Consider the following 20428-nt stretch of genomic DNA (forward strand, 5'->3'; position numbering starts at 1 on the left):
GAGCATCCTCTGAAAATTTAGACACAAGTGAAACCAGCAGTATTAGATATGAACACGTACTATTTGCTGCAAACTGCAATGCAGCGTAGAGTACTGCTTCAAGAGTATCTGATACTAGTGGGTTCATCCTGCAACAGTGTTCAATAAGAAGAATGTTGGAGTTAAAAACCCTCTGAGACTGGACAAGCGCCAAATGCAACATGGAAGAGTATTTCCTGAGAGCACAATTGAAAAAAGGATGTCTGCAGATATCTGTAGGTATGTTTATGTACAGCATTTTCACATTAATAGGCTGCACTCAGGCAATGCACAGCCTTTACATGTATACATTTGTAGATAGATATGACTGAAATCCAAGACACAAAGGTTACAATGAGAGAAGAAGGGGCAGAAAGACTGCTGATGAATCTGGAGTCAGGTTCCTCTCCAAAGACCCAGACGGATGCAATACACACTGCTGCTGAATTGTAGGGTTCGGTTTGATTTTGCTCCACACCAAAGCATGCAATGCTGATGGGTGCTCCTGCTGGGGAGCGTTAAATGAAAGCACAACAGGACTGCAAGCAGAGGGAAGCTGCACTTCCATCGGGGAACTACACCTGACATGGATGGCATGAAGACGTGTGCTCTTCAAGGCTGGACTCAAGCCAGTTGTTTCATGATGCATTGGAGCCTGCTGGCAAATTTGTTGTGTTGCAAGGTCAGCAACTAGAGACAACAGAATTTAATAAAGCCTTTTGTATTGATTTTATTGTATGATGTTATGAGTTTTACCTGTTGACCTCATTCTTTTAGCACACTTCTCAAAAGAGGGATTATGTTCCATGAGTTTCTTTCTGATGTGTTGTAGTAGAAAGAAAGCAATTTAGACAACAAGAAACGTACCTTTCTTTTCAGTGTTGCGAATGCAGCAAAAACTTTTTAAGAGGCCACTATATTAGTTCTGTAGACACTGTGGATGGGATTCAACTCACTTTACTTGAGCCACCTAAAGCTTAGTTCCTAACCCAAACTCTAGGCTTCTTCTTGTAGTTGATGAAACACATCTCCAAAGGGTGACCTACTGTCTCCTAAAACAGGTGTTCAAAGTAAATGAGACTTCTTACCCTCTGACGGATTTGCTTCTTGTCACTAACTGAAAAAGGTGCCTGCCAATTAAACATGATATTTAGCATTTTATGGTTAAACTTAGATGATAAAGATCCTGTCCTTGCACAAAATGAGAGGAAGACTTTGGCAAATGCTCCATTTCAGCGTTTACATATTTATGAGGATTAATAAGGATTATCGCTGCTTCATGTTCCAGGTCAATCATATCAAAGCTGCCTCCAACACTGACTATCCTGACAGTGAAGCAACGGCAATGCCCGACCTGGATTAGAGAATCAAGAGTGAAGCAATGCAGACCATGTGGATAGCTATATCCAAAGACTCAGCAGGAGCATCATACCAGATCTTAAGCTTCGTAATCCTGGAGCATGTCTAGACGAGATTCACTGACTGCAGGTGAGTGATATTAAATTAGAATTAATATAAATAGGATTGCGCCTATGACTTTTGCTCAATGGACCTCAGCTAGTTTTAGATGCCCTGTCTGGCACATGTCCAAGGGGAAGAACCAGCATGCTGGCAGACTGGGGAGTCCCATGGGTTGTGACACACAGGGTAAACACAAACTAATCAAATCATCCCTTCTGTGCCTTAGCGTCCACGGAAAGGCTAAACCTGCAGAGCAACAGAAGATCCTTAGACTCAGGTATTCTGGATAGGATGATACAGCAGCACAGTCAAAACTCACCATCTAAGTAAGGAGCACCTTCCGACAGCTTGCTGAAGCTTACACCATGGGCCATGATGCTATAGCTTCTTTTGGCTTTGTTGGCAAAAGTAACTAGCACTGTATCTCCCACTTCAGCTTTTATAACGGGGCCTTAAAAAAAGAGAGTGAGGGAAGGTATTAGAAGAACTACCCTCTAACATATTTCCACCTAAACAAGAGAGGGCTGACTGGCAGCCGCATGCATATTCCCCTCTGGATCCAACTGGATCTGCATTCAGACCTGATGTAACGACAAGAGGGGAAAATATTCACTGTACCAAGTATTCCCAGGTGTTTCATGTCCTCTGACCAAATCTTCTTACTGAACGTTGCATCGGTATATTCCACATAGCGAACTTTCCAGTATTGCCCTCCTATTCTGTCAGTCCCTTGTGTGAAATATATTGCAGACTCACTGTGGAATTAACAAATCGGATTGGTTACTTAATTAAAGGTTCAGGAAGAAACTTTCATTTTGGATAAAGTTACTATTCCAGACACAGGAGAAATGATCCCCTACATTACTAGTTTGCATACACTTTTCTAGCAGACAAAGGGAGATATTACTGGTCTAAATTAGTTATAAATTAGTTAACAAATAGACATTCACTGTGCATTAGACTTTCAAGTGTTTAACCCCAATTTATTTAGGGAGACATCTCTGTGTCTGCTTACCTCTAACTGCCTTAGGGTAAGACCTGTGCCATTACCTGAGCACAAGGTATTGCTAATCCTTGTTAGCTTTCCTGGGAAATACTATAATACAATTAATCTTCATCAGTAATAACAGGGGGGGCAGGAAATTTACCACTATGGCACCTCTGAGATACTCCAATTGTAAGTGTGAAAGCTGCCTGAGGAGTCTCGACGCCGGGTCATTAGCTCTATGGAACTTTGAGTAGCTCACCAGGGCTCACTTTCTCCATGGACTTAATGGATCAAGATAAGTGCTTCCAGAAGGCAACTCCAAGCATCGCAGTTATGAATCTAACAGCCCGACAAGGCTGTTTAAATCCATTTCCCCCTGCTCCTTTCAATTAAAATTAATAACAGTGCAGGACCCAGCCCTGGTGACTCACTGCAGAAGTCTCACCCAGACTCCTGAAATTAAAGCACAACAGGAGAGGACAAGAAAGCTTACCTGCCAGTGGCGTTTAAACCCTGCCCAGTGAATTTGTCATAACCGTCAGGTCCGTAATTCCAGAGTACTTCTTCAGCAGCGATATAGTATCTTCTCTTGTGACTCAGTGGTGAAGGCTGAGACAGGTTTTTTTGGCAGATCTGAACATCATATAGTGCCTCCATGCCACCTGGGAGGAGAAAGAGTCTGGACACAGTTCCTGGCTGGCTGCAAAGTCAGCAATCTCAGGAATACAAATGCACATTCAAAACTCTCTAGGAGCTATGTGGATTGGAAACAATTACTAGGGTAAATTTCTACTTTTAAAGACTTCCTCTGCCTGCACTGGGCCAGATGCTATCACCCTTCTCTTGCAAGGTGATACTTTATGCCACAGGTGAAACTCACTGACATCAAGGACACTCTTTATTGGTCTTATTTACTCAATTCCTTAATCTGAATAAGGATGGTAGAATGATTTTGGGGGCCAGAGCACCTCCTGAAGTGTGCAAAATGGCATCATCTCCCCTTGACTTTCATTGAAATAGAGGCTGGTTATTACCACACTGAAGATGTTTGTTGCTTGCCAGAATCAGGTCTGGTTTGCCTGATGCAAATCCCACTGAAGTCAATGTGCAAATTCTCAAAAGTAAAAAATCTCCCAACTTGTCTCTGACATAGCAATTATGCATTGCCTGCTGCCATGAGATCTAGTTTATGCTGTGTGTTTTCCAGCTTTTGCACCACACAAATATCACAACATCACCATCAAATTCCTTCACATAAACGTTTCTGAAAATGCTGCCAATTTTTGTCTGATTTCTGTTAAGGAAAAAACCTATGAAGTGTTCAGCTGGCATGATTTTTCTTTATGGGTAAGTACTTATCTACCACAAAAAGTGATGATGAAGGCTCCTCTCATTGCTCATCAAAATCTCCGGTTTACATAGGAAGCGTGGAGTCAGCGCTGGGTCTAGCAAGCCTTCCTCACAGCTAAGTCATTCCTACTAGCTGAAGATTTGGCCCAAGGCCCAGCACGTATAATTTCTACTGATGACTAAATTCATATTCATGATATTTATCTGGTGAAATAGTTCCAAAATTTTCAGTTAGTCACAAAAAAACTGTCCTGCTTCCCCTGGAAACATCTCTCAGTTTTCTTTTCCAGGCATAGTAGAGGCTTCTGAAAAGATCAGGGAGGTCTATAGCAGCGTACCTCGTAAGTGCTCATTAACCTGGCATGTTATGAGCCACCTCCCAGGGTTCCCGGGAGTCATCTCCGCTGTGATGAACGTTGCTGGGAACAGACCGACGACATCTGCCCTCTGGTCTCTGTTAGTGAATGTGTGGCCATAGAAATAGGCGGCGTGGATGTCTATTTCACTTCCCATGCCAAACAAGTGCCAGGAAATGGAAGTGTCAGCACACATCTCCAGGACAGGGAGATTGCCATAAATATAACCATTAATAGCTAAAAACAAAAGTATGAGATTTTATGAGAGGTGAAAGAGAAGTGCCAAGTGCCTCCGACCCCATTTCTAAGGTTGATCCTTTCCTGGCCCAGAAAAGAAACTGGCTGAATGTCCACGCTGAATAAGGCCCTCACAGGCTCCTTGATGAAGAGTAACATTTGAACATACAGCTTACAGCTCTGGATAATCAAATGGCCCACATTCTTTGGTTGGGTCTGTGAAAAACTTCCTGGGGAATATCAAGATGTTGCGAAGGCCAAGTCATCACCACAAAGGCCTTATAATGAAGTTAATTTGTTCTGCAGCTATTGAGCATGTCTGAAATTTCTTTCCTCTTACTCTGAGTCATAAATATACCATTTTATGCCAGGCTTAAGCAATTTAGATTTGAAAATTATGATATCAGTCAAATCAGTCTAGTCAGCTCTCTCTGCCTCAGCTTCCACACCTGACATGAATGTGTCAGGACACCAGGAGAATGAGATTTATTTTAGCTCCTAGGCTCCATGGGACAACCAAAATACACCAGATCACCACATGGCACAAAGTACTATTGACCAATGGATCTCTGAAGGGCAGAAGTGGTTGTACCAGCCAACCCACCATCCACAAGGCCCTTTGAGAAATGCTGGACTCTCTCAATACACACATCTCAAAGTGCTCTGCAGCATACTTTTTTCTTTTCACAGTTGGTCAAACAGTCACCAAATGGCTTAAATCTGTTGCCTAAGACAAAATGTTAAACAAGTGGCAGAGCTGGGCATGAAAGCTAAATCTTTCTGCAAACCAGTATGTTTTGTGCTGTATTTAGGGAGAGAGTTTTTAGCAACACAGTATGTCAACGTCCTAACCCATTCCTTGCTGACACAGATAAAGGAGAGACAGCACAAGGGACAGAAAGTCCTACTGAAATGAAAAGAGCCTGGTCACTGCTGTAGGTCACCATTTGCTCAAGAATCCTGCTCACCATGCATTCGGTTGCTGGTCTGGAAACCTTCATCCTCTTTGTTAACTGTGGCTGGTTCTAAGCAGAAGGTGTTTATATTCTCATCAAGGTACCAGCTGAAGTTTTCATCTACAATGCTAAACATCAGGGCAAAAGCGTTAGCAGCACCAGTCCCTTCTATTGAAGTCTCATCTGCAGTTCCTAAATTACAAACGAAAAGGAAAGTGATAAAAAAAGCTTTGGAGGGGATTGAATTTAGAAGTGACAACGACTTTGGAGCGCTCAAGGAAATACTGTGCTCTGCCCATGATCTATAGGGCAGGATGAATCTCACCTAATGTTGCCGTTCTAAGATCTCTTGACCCCCCTCCAACAGCATTTGAACAGACAAGACCTGGACTGCCTCCAGAAGTCAATTCATCTCATCTAGGTCAGGTTGATATTTTAGGATCTCTTTGATTTGACATAAGCACAAGTACCTGCCAATATCTGTGGTCCCATTTTCCCCACCTTTGGCCCACTCCCCCCAGCCCTGCCCTTTAGTCAGTGTTAGTGTCTGTGTGCCTGCACAGTGAGGGAGATCACGGGCTGGATCCAGACAGAAACCAGTGACATTTTTCTTCACCAGGAATTAAGGGGAGGCAAGTGGTAGCCTGCATTTCTGTTGCATTGAGGAGACTGGTGAACCATGCCCTCATAATGGCCGCCTGAATGTGCCTCACTCTCCATGGACTAACGAGGAAGCCTCAACAATTATCTAGGACTAGATACTTAAGTTTTAAAAGGCTGAAGGCAGGGTGAATATAATCTATTCAGGCTAAGTTCAGTATCATTACCTGAGCGACCATTTGGGGAACAACCTGAGACTATAAGAGCGGCAATACTGAGTAGTCTATTATTAACCATTGGCAGGTTCAGACTTCATCTAATCATCCAGTCTACCTCTAAACCCATGAAAACTTTTGCTTCTCCTGTCTCCTATGAGAAAGAGCCTGAGAGCTTTGCTGTCAGTCCCCTAAGGAGCCACCTACCACCACTGGACAAAGGACTACAGCAGTAGCATCATGCAGATATCCACCTTGATGAATTCAAGATTGAACACGCAGATAACCTGGCTTTTCAGGCTGGGATTGTTTGGAATGTGTTATTTCCTAGCTTCATATATTATTGCGTAGTTATCGGTTCATTTTTATATATTTGGGCAGTTCTGCAGATTTCAAAGGCCCTCCAGGAGAATAAAAGTCTGAGACATTTTAATTGTGTGAGTTAAGCTGGAGACCAGGCTTATCCTTTCCACATTGAAGTCTTTCTCTTCTTCATATATAAAACCTGCTTCATTTCTATGTTCCGTATATAAAATCAGGGCTGATTCTGTACTGTGGGAGGTACTGGAAAGAGGTGGCAGAGTTACAGATGCCCAGAGGGAGAGGGTGTGATGGTGTGATGGCTCAGCTGATAGAGGGGAGAGAGTTCCTGATGGCTCCAGCACAAAATTATCAGGCTGTAAAGTACATGGGACAGGCTGCCACCTCAGCTATTCAGCACACATCCTCATATGGTTGTGATACACAACTTGTGAGCAAAAATAAATATATAATCTGTATCGGGAAAAAATTACAAAGAACTTTGGGGCTTCAAATATATAAATGCCAATGATGAAGTCACCTGCCCAGCCCTAATTTAATTTCCTCGGAAATGAGTCCTTTACCTGTCCTGAAATATTCCCAGTTGGGAAATATTTATTTTTGGTCTTGGCCATGACCAGCTGGCCACAGAGCATGCTGCCGTCCCTCCACCAGCCAAGGCAAATCTCTCGTGAAGCCAAAGGGGAGCAGGAAGGGGGTTGTCCCAGAGCTACAATACCTACCCTGGGATGCTCCTGGAATGGCCCAGCTATTCCTTGCCCCTTTTTATGGGCTATGTAGGGATAGACTTTAGACCATCATGTTTATACCTGTAAGCAAAAATGACTGTTAAGATGCCAAGCTTGGCAGAGGGGCTTGCTTTATCAGTGTTTCTAGTTCAGTACCTTTTTTACAAACCAGCAGTGGCCCAATTAAACCAGATGCAATATCTCTTGGTGTGTCAATGTGAGAATGGTAAATCCAAGTCAAGCAGTTTGAGTCTGCCAAAGTTGGGGAATAATCTTTCCTTACTGGCCATGTGTATGTGTAATTTCCACCGGGAACAACAAAGTCGTCCTCTTTGCTTTTACCGCCAGTTCCATCAGGGTAAAGTGCTCCTAATACATTAAAAGGAAAAAGGAAGCTTTTAGCCCCCCCCCCTTAACAGTTTTCCTTCAATAAATTTGTAATTTCTTCTATTTTATTACAGATTTATATATTAATAACAACACTTACAAGTACAGAATCACTGAGAAGTTGTCAAAAATCTCAGGAGTTCTGGTAAAACCATCCAAAAAAATTGATAGTTAAAATCCATTACTTATCAGTACACAAAGCTTTAAAAATGTATTAACAGGCTCTATTTTTTCCTTAGCTCTTTACTCTCATGTCATCTACACATTTTGCCAGCTAACATTGTGCATCTTCTCACAGAAAACTGATGAGAGTAATGAATGTAAGCAAATCCATACAGTCCTCTAACCAAAATACACATGCATAGCTTTGGGATTCTGAAAATTAAATCATGTCTGTTGTAGCCCTATAGAGAGGAAAGCATTTACTTTTAAGAACTCCAACCATTCAAACAGGCTAGAAGTAGAAGGAAGGAGGGAAGATGCTTTGGTGACTTATAATTCAGGAAAGAAATTCAGGAATAAAACCCCACCTAACCTGTTTAGTACTGTTTTTATCCCAGGCGTCAAAGGTTTGTGGCAAAAGGTTTTAAGAGACGAGGCTGTTCCTGGTTTTAGTCATCAGCTGCAATTACTGATGAGTTTATGAGGGGGTGATCTAAAGTCCTTTGATGTCAATGTCCAGAACAATAAATACTTGGACAAACTTTTAGCCATCATATTAGCTACTCCAGGGGAAAAGGAGAGGAAAAGGCAAACCAACTTTTACCTTCAGAGTCCTTGTCATAGAAGACCCCATGTGGATGCACAGAGTATGGGCGGGAAGCAAAGTTTTTTAGATGGACAATAACGACATCCTCTTCTTCTGCCTTCAGGACTGGCCCAAGGAACCCCAGCCAGGCTGCTTTGGGGATCTCCTGGGAGTAAGTGTCATCTGTGAACTGCCTGAAAATAGCCTTTTTGTACACACGTCCTATCCGGTTGGCTCCTCTTGTCACATAGACACTTGCAAACCTGGTGTTGGGAAGGGAAAATAATTTAGACTCCTTTAAAAGCTGATCAAATAACTGGTGCTTAGAGTGCAGATAAAAAGTTCCTTTGGACATATCACATAACTGGTGGAATAAAAGCTGAGGAGTAAACCTGGACAGTGCTAGCAGGATCCACATCCCCTTCTGTACAGTAACAGTCATCCCACTTGCAGGTCTGGTCTTCAGCACAGTTACTACAAGTCTTCACTTGAGGACCAGCCACTCAGGTCTTTCTGTACAGTTTTAGCAGTTTCTACTTCTTTTGAAGGTTTGAAACCTCACATCTGAAAGATGACTGTTCAGAAGGAAAGGAAAACCAAACCAAGTTTTTCCAAAAGCAAATAAGAGTGATTCTAATCAACTAGTTTGACACCCCAGAAGAGTAGCATGAAATATTTTTTTGCATGAAATGCATCATTTCTACATTTCAGAGGCTATGTTTATAGCAACTTCAAGTGATGGAGAACCCATCATATGGTCAGTGGTTGACATATTATAGCTATTAAATACCTACTCTCTTTGAATCCTCAATTGCATTTCTAGTCTAATATCATCTAGCTCCACACTCCAACCACTGGTTCCCATCAAGCCCTTTCTGAGATCAAAGAAGCCACATACCATCAAGAGGTTCTTTTCTATGCAGGCACTTGCAGAAGTTGTAATTAATTGACTAAATTGCCTCCTATACCCATGTTCTGGACAAACCAAGTACACTGACATTCTTTATGCCATAAATCTTTCCTGAAGCTCTTTTCTGAAAGCCTTCCAATATTTCTCTATCTCTTTTGAAGTCTGAACTCAAGAACTTCAATATTTCTTACACAAGTGGGAATTAGCTTTGCCCTTTTAACTACAGCATCATACTGCCAGCCCATGTTCATCCCATCCATTATGATACAAAATCTTTTCTTACTTCTCTCCAGGTTACAACTGACAAGTATGATACACTTCCTTATCCCTAAATATCCCACACGAAGAGGGTAAAAATGAACCCCTTTGCTACACAGCCAGCAGTGGACTGTATGATCAATTCCACCATACCTGACTGCATAGTTTTTGCATCCCTCGAAGGTTGTTTGAACTTTTATGCTTCCTAACAAATTCATTAAAAACCTGAACTAAATTTTCCTGAAGTATCACTGGAAGAAATATAGCAATTTCATATTTATAGTGAGTTTTTGCGACTTGCCAGTTCAACTGCTTGAACCCATTTTCTTTAGGTGCTTTTGTACAGTTTTGTACAGTGTACAACAACCTAAGTGTTGGATGTCACACGAGTTGAAAAGTATGAGTTGCTAGAATTTCTCCACCATAAGATCCACTACCCCCTCTTTTCAAGCTATCTCTGCTTGATGCCATAACTCATAACATCATTACAACTCTGTGGCCACTGTCTAAACCAGATCCATGAAGTGATCCAGATGTAAAAGCCTCCAAAAAGAATGCCTTTTCTTTTGAAAAATGTGCTTTATAACAAGCCGTGAGCTATTTTGGCACAAACGAAAACATTGCCAAGGATATTGCCGTGGCAGAAACATGGCTAGGATGGAGGGCAAGGGGCAGAAGCTTCTCAGTCTGCTTCTTCACAGAATAACATGTCAAATAAATACGTTCCAAAAGTGTGGTTAAGGAATGAGTTGCCAAGAAGTCTGGATTTTCAGTGAAGTAGCAGGTCTGAGGTAAATGTCTATGTGCACAGCAAGACCTGGCAAGTCACACCATGCTCACCAAGAAGATACCTTCCACTGCCGGGGGGGGGAAAGCTGCTACAAGAACCTTTACCACAGAGTAGTAGGTGTTGTCAGTAGTAGTGCAGTGTAAATGCACATGCTTCCTTACCTCATGGCAGTGTATTGATGTGGCTATGCCCTAATTCAAATTATAAAGTGATTTTTTAAATGGTTTGTAATGTTTTCTCTAGAAATAAAAATCAAATAGATTTTTTTTTTAGAAAGTACTTATTTTCAAGACATATTTTTCATTTTCATCAGCCACCAAATATTTCAAGTGAGATGCTGCAGTGGCACTGTGCTTTCCCCATGATGACAGTGCCCTTATGCCCTTGGCTTTCTGTACAGACAACATTGCACATTATTCCATAACTTCACACTTCTGGGATACACTGTCTCTTCAGCAGGAGAACTATACCCCAGAAAAGTGCACTTCTTGGTCAGGATTTGTCAAATGCTTGACGTGAGCCTAACTCCTTTAAATGCATAGGTCATGGATCTCAAGATCCAGTTAGGTACAGAAGTTCAAGAAAACACCCTGAGAAAACCCTGTAGGTTTAGGCACCAGAGACTTTCTCGGTGCCTAAAGCCATGCTGTAGCATTTCTGTTGGTTAGATCTGTGCTTGTCTCCTAGTTAAAGCCATCTAGGAGTCGGGAAAGTATGTCTTTTTAGTGCCAGCTTTCTGAAAGGCTTTCAGACATCCTCCACCTGTTCAGAGCTGCAGAGCCCACTGTCAAGGCAATAAGTATCAAGGCTGGTCACAAGGTGATGCTCTTCTGTGCAGGGCATGAAGCAATGCAAGAGCCATGGAGCCAGAAAGGGATCACAGCATGAAAGGAGCAACCTGGTCTATTGGCCCCGGTTGATTTCGGGGTTTGTTTAATCTTTGTCAAAAGAAAAAAACCAATCAACTCTGGGAGACAAATCCTACATGCCACTGATGTCCTTGCTGTTGTGTTAGACTCTGGCTCTTTCATAGCTTCTCTTCCTTCTAGATCCACACTCTCCAAAGGGCAGAAGAGTTTCCTACCCAAAATGTCCTGATGTTTGGGAGTTTCTTGGAGTGCAGACACTTCAGCCTAACTCCTCCTTCTGTCTGGGAGGTTCTTCTACCTATACAGAGGCATGTATTTTCAGCACATCCTTTTGATTGCCCTCGGTACCCGAGAACAGAGCACACTGATTGTTGTGAGTCCCACCCTAAGGTGTCCAAGCTGCCCCATTTCATCCAGGAAGTCTTTTGCGTGCCCACCTCAGGCTTGAAAGTAGCTGGTAGCTCTGTGTCTCTTCACAAGTGTTGCTGTGCTGCACATTAGCGTGCTCAAAGTCCTTTGCAGAAAGACTACCCACACTGGAGCTAATGGTATCAGCTGTAGGAAACTCATAGAAAGGATGCATGGGTGTGAATGACTTCTGCTCTGCACTGCCAGATGTCTGGATCATAGGCATGTAGCCACACTGTAGGGCTGGTACCTCTACCCAGTGCCACGGTGCACCCAGCAGATGTGTCAGAGGGAGCTGGCACAGGCTCAGTGCCATGGCCCCTGCTGCTTCACCAGTGGGACACAAAGGTTTCCCTCCATCCCTCTTCTTTCTCTCGGTGAGAGCTTCTTCTCAGTGGTCCATGAAGTCTTTGCTGCCAGTGCCATTCATACCAACGTGTCTCCCATCTCACAGTTCCTTATCACCCGTATCCAGAGTCCCTTGGAGATTTTCTCAGCTTCAGGATAGTGTCCTGCTGACCTTAATCTCCTGTCTTTGACAATTCTCAAACACCATTCCCTGTCTTCTTTTGATGATGTCTGCTTCCTTGGGAAACACTTAATATTTTCTGTCATTGAGTTAAACTTCCCCTTCAACTGCATCTCCTGCTTCATTCTCTCCCACTCGCTGACTTTCCAATCTACTGTTGCAGCAGTGGCTTCTCTAAATGCTGTATGGTTAAACACATCCAGTTCTCTGAATCTGCCTTTGCCTCTTTCTTCCAGTGGTCACAATGTGCCTGTTCTACTGGGTGCCCCCTGTCAAAATGTCTCCTATCTGTTATTCATCTCTTGTCGCATAAAGACAAAACTTTTCCCTGCTTCGTCATGCTCCCCTACTCACTTCAACTACTTCATGCTCCTGGTGGCTTTGTGGTATCACTGCTTGAACCTCTTCCATCTTCCTGGTCTTGTGCAGATGTAAAAGCTGCTGTTCTAAATCTTGACTATCTCCCTCTACCTCAGTTGTCAGTCTGCACTTCATGTGCAGAAAGTTGTGATGATCGGCCATTCCTACTTTCTTACAGGAAAGAATACTCCATCCTCTGGAGCTGCACCCATGCAAGCTTCCTAAATCCTCTCCTTCTGCTCCAGTCAGGACAGTCTTGAGGTCACATACAGAGCTAAGCAGGCTTGTGAACCAGGGCATAAGAAATCTTGTTCAGCCTAGGAAAACCATGCAAATCCTGCCTTTCTTTCTGTAACTGATTTCATTTTGCCAGTTGGGCACTCTTAGCAGTTCTTAAGCTCCAAGAAAAGCTGGCAATGCACATGAGTGGGACAGGGAGTTATTAATGGGAAGATAACTCTAATTCCTCAAAATAAGTACAGACATAAGTACAATTACAGACATCCATCTCTCCACAATGACAAGCACTATGACTCTTCCAAATGAAAGCAAGAGTAGATTCTACTTCAAATCAAGACTAGACATGCAGATAGTCTGCCATCTCAGGATAGGACCATGAGTTAGGGTGGGACCATCAGTTAAGTGTAATTTCTACACCTTTTTCTTTTATCACACAGAATAAGTATTTTGCCAACATTTTTACCATGTTTATGTTACCTTTGATCTTAAGCAGCAGAGCTACAACCTAACAGAGGTTATTTTTTTCAAGAGATGCTTACATGAATACTATGTTACAGTGTGCAATAAGAAATGGAAAGAGCTACATGTTGTGCACGGCCAAACAGACAGCTCCTTGGTAGACTTGAACCAGATCCCCCGCTGATATAATTTCAAAGCTGGCTGAGTTGGTTTGCCACTGTAATCAACATTGAAAAATCAGCACTTTGAATAACTACCAGATGCGGAGACCAAAATTTTCTCCTGTGGTTAACTTGCCAAAGAGCTACTGTATGCTCCTGGGTGCAACTGTAGGCAAATACAAACTTTCCTTTATTACCATTGTTCCACTAAAGTCCCATCGATTTTACACTGGCAACCATTTAAACACCTGTCTTCATGGGTTTGTTCCCTACAATCTGTTGGTGGTGAAACCTTCCTTAACCTCTACCCTCTTCACATACTCTATGGCTGGTTTTATAACAATTTTGTTTTCCTCAGCTCCCCATTTTCCCTGTGGCTCAAGTAACCCAGGACAGTGCCCATGGCTCCAGGCTGCCCCCATCATTTTAACCCCTGGGTCATGTAGCCTGTTCAGGGTAAGCCTCTGCCAAACCACGGCTCCCCTGGTAAGGCTAATGCAACGCCTGTGCCAGAGGGATGGCCAGTGGAGGGGGAAGAGGAGTTCCAACTCACATTTGTAGATGGTGCCCTGGCCACAAAGCATCAAAACCCAAAAGTTGTGTGTCCTCAAAAAAGAAAGTCACAATGTCCTCAGAGGATGTTTTAGGCCTTTTCTGACCCACACGAGCCACAGAAGAGGTCAATCAAATCCATAAAATCTTAGATGAAACTCTGAGGTGTCGCTGGTTAAGTGTGGCTATCATGGTTTTCCCCCTAGAATAAACTTCTGCTTCCCCTGAACTCAATAACAAAACTCCTCTTGGGCTTCATTAGAGCCAGGATTTCACCTTGAATGCCCTTTTGATGTTGACCCTTCCCACAATGATCATCTCCGCTGATGCAATTGGGTCATTTGGCCGCATGATGACTCAGCCATTAGTTTAGCATCTGTGACGACAGTTTCATTGTCATTTATCTGGGTGGGATCTCCTCATAGGCAAATTGCACAAACTGTGTTTGATGCTGTGGTAACAAAAAACACCCGTTAGTGTTGGTGGGTGCAAGACTTGGCCCAGATAAATGTAGGATTGATGGCCTAAAGAGAAGAGATGAGCTGTTACATCAGGCAAAACTTAATAACATCTACCACCAGCAGAGCAAGATTTAAGTGTTCATCTTATAAACTAGTACAAAATTAATTTAAAGGGATTATCAACCAAACTCTAATCCTGAGGGCTGAGCCACAATAGGAAGGAAAAGACTGATGTATGTCAAGCCACAACACCTAGGTGTATTTTTCTTTTGAAAGGCCATTGCCTACGTGACCACTAAAGGGAGAAGGCAATGTCTGAGCTTACCCTCCCACTGCAGCAATATTTATGCCCTAACCCACAAAATCTCACTGGGATCTGCAGCACGTCCAGCAGCACTGACAGCACCTTGCACGCTGTGTGTCCAGTCCACCATGGCTTAATGACGTCAATTTTTTCACCAGTTATATCAGGTAGGAGGGGATGTTGAACACCTTCCCAGCTCACCCCTACTCAATGGCCGTAATCTGGATCTGTGCTTTCCAAAGTCCTGTATGCTTCAGAAAATGACAGCTTAATTTTTGAAGGGAGAACCAAGAGTGAAATATCTTGGTTTCATTCATAACAGTCCAAATTAAGAGAATGAGCGGAACAGCTTGAGGCTCAAGTAGACAAGAAAAAATGGCAGAGGTGAACAGCCTCGTTACTCCCTTTACAAAAGAAGCACTGATGCACAGCAAGGTACTTGCTCTGTGCAAGCAGCAGGCTGGCCCTTGAGCGCTGCAGCAGCACAAGGCCAAATAAAAATTAGCATCCAAGCAGAATAGTTATGTTAACACAGGGCTGCGTTTGGGTTAATCAGCTCTGACGAGAGGCAGCCTTTTAGCTCACACCCAGGGAGGTGCTGATGCAGCTCTGTGGCTCCTGGCTCAGGAGGCAACTCACTCAATGCCAGCACAGCGGGAGCTGAGCAGCGCGGCTGTGCCTGGTGCCAGAACCAGCTCACCTGACTTCCAGCCCCATGCCTCAGCTACTGAAGTCTCTTTTCTCCTCTTTACTGCTAAAAACTAAAGGCTGAGGAAGGTATTATTGGCTTTGGCACGACAGCATTGAAAATCATCTCTTAAATCTCACTATCTGATCCAGGTAACACAACACTTTCCATTACATGCTGGCTAATTCAGCATTTTTATTAAGTAGTGAAGAATAAGTGGTTTTGATTATATCTCTGTGGGTCAGCCTGAATCAAAGGGAGCGTTCCTTTATGTGTATGCACTGACTCTTTTCAAGATAATCAGTTTGTCTGCAGCTTCTTTATCTTTGCTTCCCTATCAATAAAACTGGGATAGTGCCCCATCAGATGGGTGCTGTGAGGATGCATCACAAGGTGAGAAGTGCTATGCTCAGCGAGCCTGTGCATTGCTGTTTGCAGAACACGGCTGGCTCAAAATGCATTCTTGTCTCTACCTAGGACCTGATCCTTAAACTTTGTTTATGAAACTATGTTTTTTATAATATTCATAAGAATCAATTAATTAGCTGGAAAGTAACCCATTAGTATATGGCTGTAAATTTACATTAGAGGTTATCCTACAGAGCTTAATAGTCAAAATAGCTATTACTGGTTCAGTATTTAGTCCACATGCTTATGCAGATGCACCATTATTCCCAAATACAGCACTTTATTCTGGCTAAACTCAACACAATTTGGAAATGGAGTAAACTGGTTAGAAGAATCACTCCATTATTCTGCACATAGGGAGTTCATCGCAAACAGCTCCCCAGCTTTGAGTGTATAGTCTACCTTAAAATCCTCTGTGGGTAAACCCTTTGGAATTAATATTCTATAATTATTACATTACAACAATGACTGAAGACAGAAGCTATCTTCCCTCCCTGTTGTGCCATGTAAAAGGCATCACACTTATGTCACAGACTTTGAAGTAAATGCGCCACTTGATGTTCAGGGAGCACAAAGTGCAGCCAGCATTAAAAGTACAATTTACAGAACAGATTCCAGTATCTTTATGGCACTGAGGTGGATTTACAAGTAGCTGCCCTTCACTTAAAGCTGAAGTATTTTTAGTGAGGGGTCTTGCAGTTTAGGGAGTGGAGAAAGTTATCCTCTGCTCAAAAGGGTAGGGAAGTGAGAAATTCAAGTGTTTAACACAACTGAAGAATAACCTTTCCAGCAAAACTTGTTTTCATGGGCTGGGGACAAACTATTACCCTGAATTCTATCTATAAAGGTAACACCTACTGACTTGGATGCTATCTGGGACCTCTAGCTGTTAAGAGCATAAGCAGAAATTTGTGTTGAAAAATTTCTTCGTTGAAAAATTGTGTTGAGAAAAGGCTCTTCCTTGCCTCCTGCTTGTAGCAAAATAATTTCCTTTATGAAGTCCAGCTGAGAATAATTCTGAAATTACTTGCCACTAAACAAAATTCCAGCATTGCTTGGGATTTCCTGAAAAGTCAGAAAGGATATTTCCATTTCTAACTCCTGGGATACAGCACTCAGCTCCCAGTGTGCCTCCAGACCTGGTATGGACACCAGGACCTCCTCACTCACTCACGGCTCCCACCCCAACCCCAAGCCTAGACTCAGAGGAAGGACCCCCGAACTATTTCTAGGGTGTCAAACAAAATCAATGAAATCTTAAAAATACCGCCATACTTGTTTGAAGCCCACACTGTAGACAGGCAAGGGTCTGTGCCATCCCCATCCAATGTCCAGGCCAACTCTCCTGGCGTGGGAGGGACACACAGCCAACCCCAGCAATGCGAACACAAGAACAGGTCCCTGTTTTCCACTGGCCGAGGCACATTTCATCACAGCGCTTACCTAAACACTCCAGTTTCAGCACAGGTGATGGCTGGGACTTCAGTGTGACCCTTCGCTGTTGTATATTTAAACACTTATCTACACAGATTTCCTAAATGGAGGTCTCCACAGCTGCATGCATAGGGGGGATATATGAACCATCTACTTGTTTCTCAGTTGTAGGTATTATACACATCTGAATTTTACAATGTCATACCAAGCCCCTCAACTTTTATTGTCTTGCAAGGAAAAAACATACATTCTTTTTCCAGCTAAACAGACTTTTGTCTTATGCAAAGAGCTGTGCTTGATTATGGCAAAGCTGAAATTTACCTTTGGAGAACCAGTCCCAGAAATACCTACATCTCCATGAAACACACACGGGAGGAGGGGGGTTGAGCCCACTACCTGACACTGTTTTGACAAATATCAGTTCCTGAAAGTCGCCTTCAGACACACACTATCATCTTGCTTAATCAGCCACGATGGAAGGGAAGTCAGCCAAAGTCTACTCTTGCCTTGAAGCTGAAATCCTGCCTATGACAACATCATCAGAAGAAAAACAAGGAAAAGGCCATCTCAAGACATTTACAGCAACATTAACCACACTAGTCATTTTTTTTTTTTTGGAGCTGTCAACACATCTACGATTTATCAGAGCCCCCAGTAACTTACTTGTCCTCTAAGAGGTTTTGTCCTGTGATCAGATTTTTCCCAGACGGTGCATAGTCCCAGTTCTCTTCCACAATCCCAAGGTAATAGGTTCTGGTCTTTGCTTCCAGCACTGCAAACAGCCAGAGGAACCCCAGAGCACAGAGGCAGCCACCATGCCAGGCAGGAGGCATTTGTACTTGTGATTGTGAGGCTGGCAGCAGGCAGGCAGCAGCAGGATGCACCACAGGGAGCTCACCCCTCCCTCCCAGCTCTTGACAAGTTATAAATAAGGAATGGACAGAGCAAAGCTCCTCCTTTTCAGCAGGTTAGGACTGGGATAGGTAGAGAGCCCGGCTATGCAGAGCAGGGCTAGGGAGGAGGTTGCTGTCATGGCAGGACCTTTGCCAATCCTTTGGTGAATGCATAAATTGCTCATTTACCCAGCCAGGCTAGAGCCAGCTGGTGTCTTTTTGGAAGCCTGGATGGTTTTTTGTCCTCCTTTTTTTCAGACTAGGTGGTGTAGCATACTGGGGCAAGGGTTGGTTTTTTGTGTTTTTGCATTTCATGTCAAAACTTCCTTTCTTTTTATTTTTTTATTTTATTTTAACTCCTTTATCATGTCTGGGATTTCTGAAGCTACTATCTTGCTGCCTTCATAGGGTTCCTTCAATGGCATAACACTAGGTTATAATCAAGCATTATCAGAGAGAGAAAGAATTTGCCAGTACCTCTGATCCATTCATTAAGGCTGCAAGTGATCTGAATATATTCAGTTTTAGAGTGCTGAAAATAAGGCCCTTTTTTACAAACATTTCTGGAAGTTAGCGCCTTTGTAAATTCTTTCCATTTGGACACTAGAAATTGAGGCACACAAAAATAGCCCTTTTATTAACCTTGGTAATTTACATGCCCATGTGGCTCTCTAGAAAAGCAGTCCCCCCCTTAATAGTTTAACTTCCTCTGAGAGGAAATCTGTATTACCATCCTGCCAAAGCCAAGTGTAAATCTATTGGAGTATGACTTGATAGGATATTCTAAGCCACTTAGGAAACATTCCCAAAAAAATCACTTAGGTGGCAAGAAACTTTGCAAAATCATATTGCTCTCTTACTAATTTTTAGCCAACTAAAGACATAAAAAATGGAATACAGCATCACTTTTGAGACTCATTGCAAGCTTTAACAGTTGCAAAATTCCCCTTTCAGCTCCAGACCATCTGACCTCTTCTCATTGAAGCTAATGGTTACTCATGTATTAGGGTTGCAACAGGCTTTACAAACGAATTTGGTAGCTACAGGTTTAATGTTGTCAGTGTCCTGGTTTCAGCTGGGACAGAGTTAATTTTCTTCTTAGTAGCTGGTGCAGTGCTATGTTTTGGATTTGGTGTGAGAGCAACGTTGATAGCAGAGTGATGGTTTTGGTTGTTGCTGGGTGATGTTTATACTAAGTCAAGGACTTTCCAGTTTCTTGGGCTCTGCCAGCGAGAGGGCTGGGGGGGCACAAGAAACTGGGAGGGGGCACAGCTGGGACAGCTTACCCAAACTAGCCAAGGGGATATTCCATACCATAGAATGTTGTGCTGAGTATATAAACTGGAGGGAGTTGGCTGGGGTTGGCCGATTGCTGCTTGGGGACTGGCTGGGCATGTCAGTGGGTGGTGAGCAATTGTATTGTGGATTGCTTGGGTGGGGTTTTTTTCCCTTCCCTTTGGACTTTATTCCTCTCCCCTTCATCCCCCCAAGGCACACAGACACACAGAGTATCTTACTAAAGAAGCTTTCAGTTTCTTTAGGCTATGCTTTGAAATTCCTCAGCTATGAGGACTGAAAGCCCACTATACATGGGTAAGGATACAGACAATCACAAATGGTCAGCTTAATGTGGCTGTAAAAGTAAGAGTCCCTCAGCTGTAAGCTTCTCTCTGATACATGTTGTTGTTCATTATCTCAAGTCAGTTAATTGATGAACAATAAGGAGGAGAAGTGATAGGACAATGCGGATGTACAGAGATTGGGATCCTCAGAAGCAGCACCCACAGACTTCCTGATAACCTTGAAGATCTTGCTCATCTCTTCATTATTCTGCTGCCCAACCACTTTGCCTCTCATGTCAGCCTATATCCTCTCTTCCAAAGTACTGAGACTTAAAAATCATCTTCCTTTTCCACTGCTTTGTTGTGTCACTTAGTTACTCAAATGATGCAAACTAATAGTGCTGTTATTCTAAAAGGTGTAATTAGAAAGCAAAAGAAAAGGCAATGACTGCAGGACAGGCAGAGGCTTTGCCAGCCAGTGGCACAGTTGCCAAACATGTAACTGTGTGGTGGGGCTGATGGGCTAGTTGATGCGCTATGAAGCTGTGAAAAGGCTAAGGTGACACTTGGAGGTTAAGAGGATCCCACTGTGATCACTGCAGCGTCCTGCGGTGAACACTTCCATTGCCCAGAGTAGCTGTTCTGAGCCCAAGCAAGTTACAAACTTCATCTTCTGTCACTCAAGCGCATGAGTTTACAGAACTAGGTGCCTGTTATGCAAATATTAATTGTCGTAAAGTAGTAAGGGGTTTGCATTTGAATAGGAAATACATTTAT

At 43.0% G+C, this 20428-nt stretch overlaps 1 protein-coding gene across 1 annotated transcript in view; it reads right to left on the reverse strand.

Annotated features, from left to right (window-relative positions):
• Positions 1–18029, reverse strand: part of HEPHL1 (hephaestin like 1) — a 36023-nt gene extending 17994 nt beyond the window's left edge. Inside the window, exons 1-8 of the mRNA XM_040584358.1 lie at positions 17860–18029; positions 8384–8628; positions 7387–7599; positions 5379–5558; positions 4156–4410; positions 2961–3129; positions 2098–2234; positions 1799–1930 (exon numbers count right to left, since the gene is read on the reverse strand). Coding sequence (XP_040440292.1) covers positions 1799–1930; positions 2098–2234; positions 2961–3129; positions 4156–4410; positions 5379–5558; positions 7387–7599; positions 8384–8628; positions 17860–18029 — 1501 coding nt within the window. The remainder of the gene's footprint in view (positions 1–1798; positions 1931–2097; positions 2235–2960; positions 3130–4155; positions 4411–5378; positions 5559–7386; positions 7600–8383; positions 8629–17859) is intronic.
• Positions 18030–20428: the final 2399 nt, after the last annotated feature.

Source organism: Falco naumanni, chromosome 2 (assembly GCF_017639655.2).
Source record: "Falco naumanni isolate bFalNau1 chromosome 2, bFalNau1.pat, whole genome shotgun sequence".
Lineage (NCBI taxonomy): Eukaryota > Metazoa > Chordata > Aves > Falconiformes > Falconidae > Falco > Falco naumanni.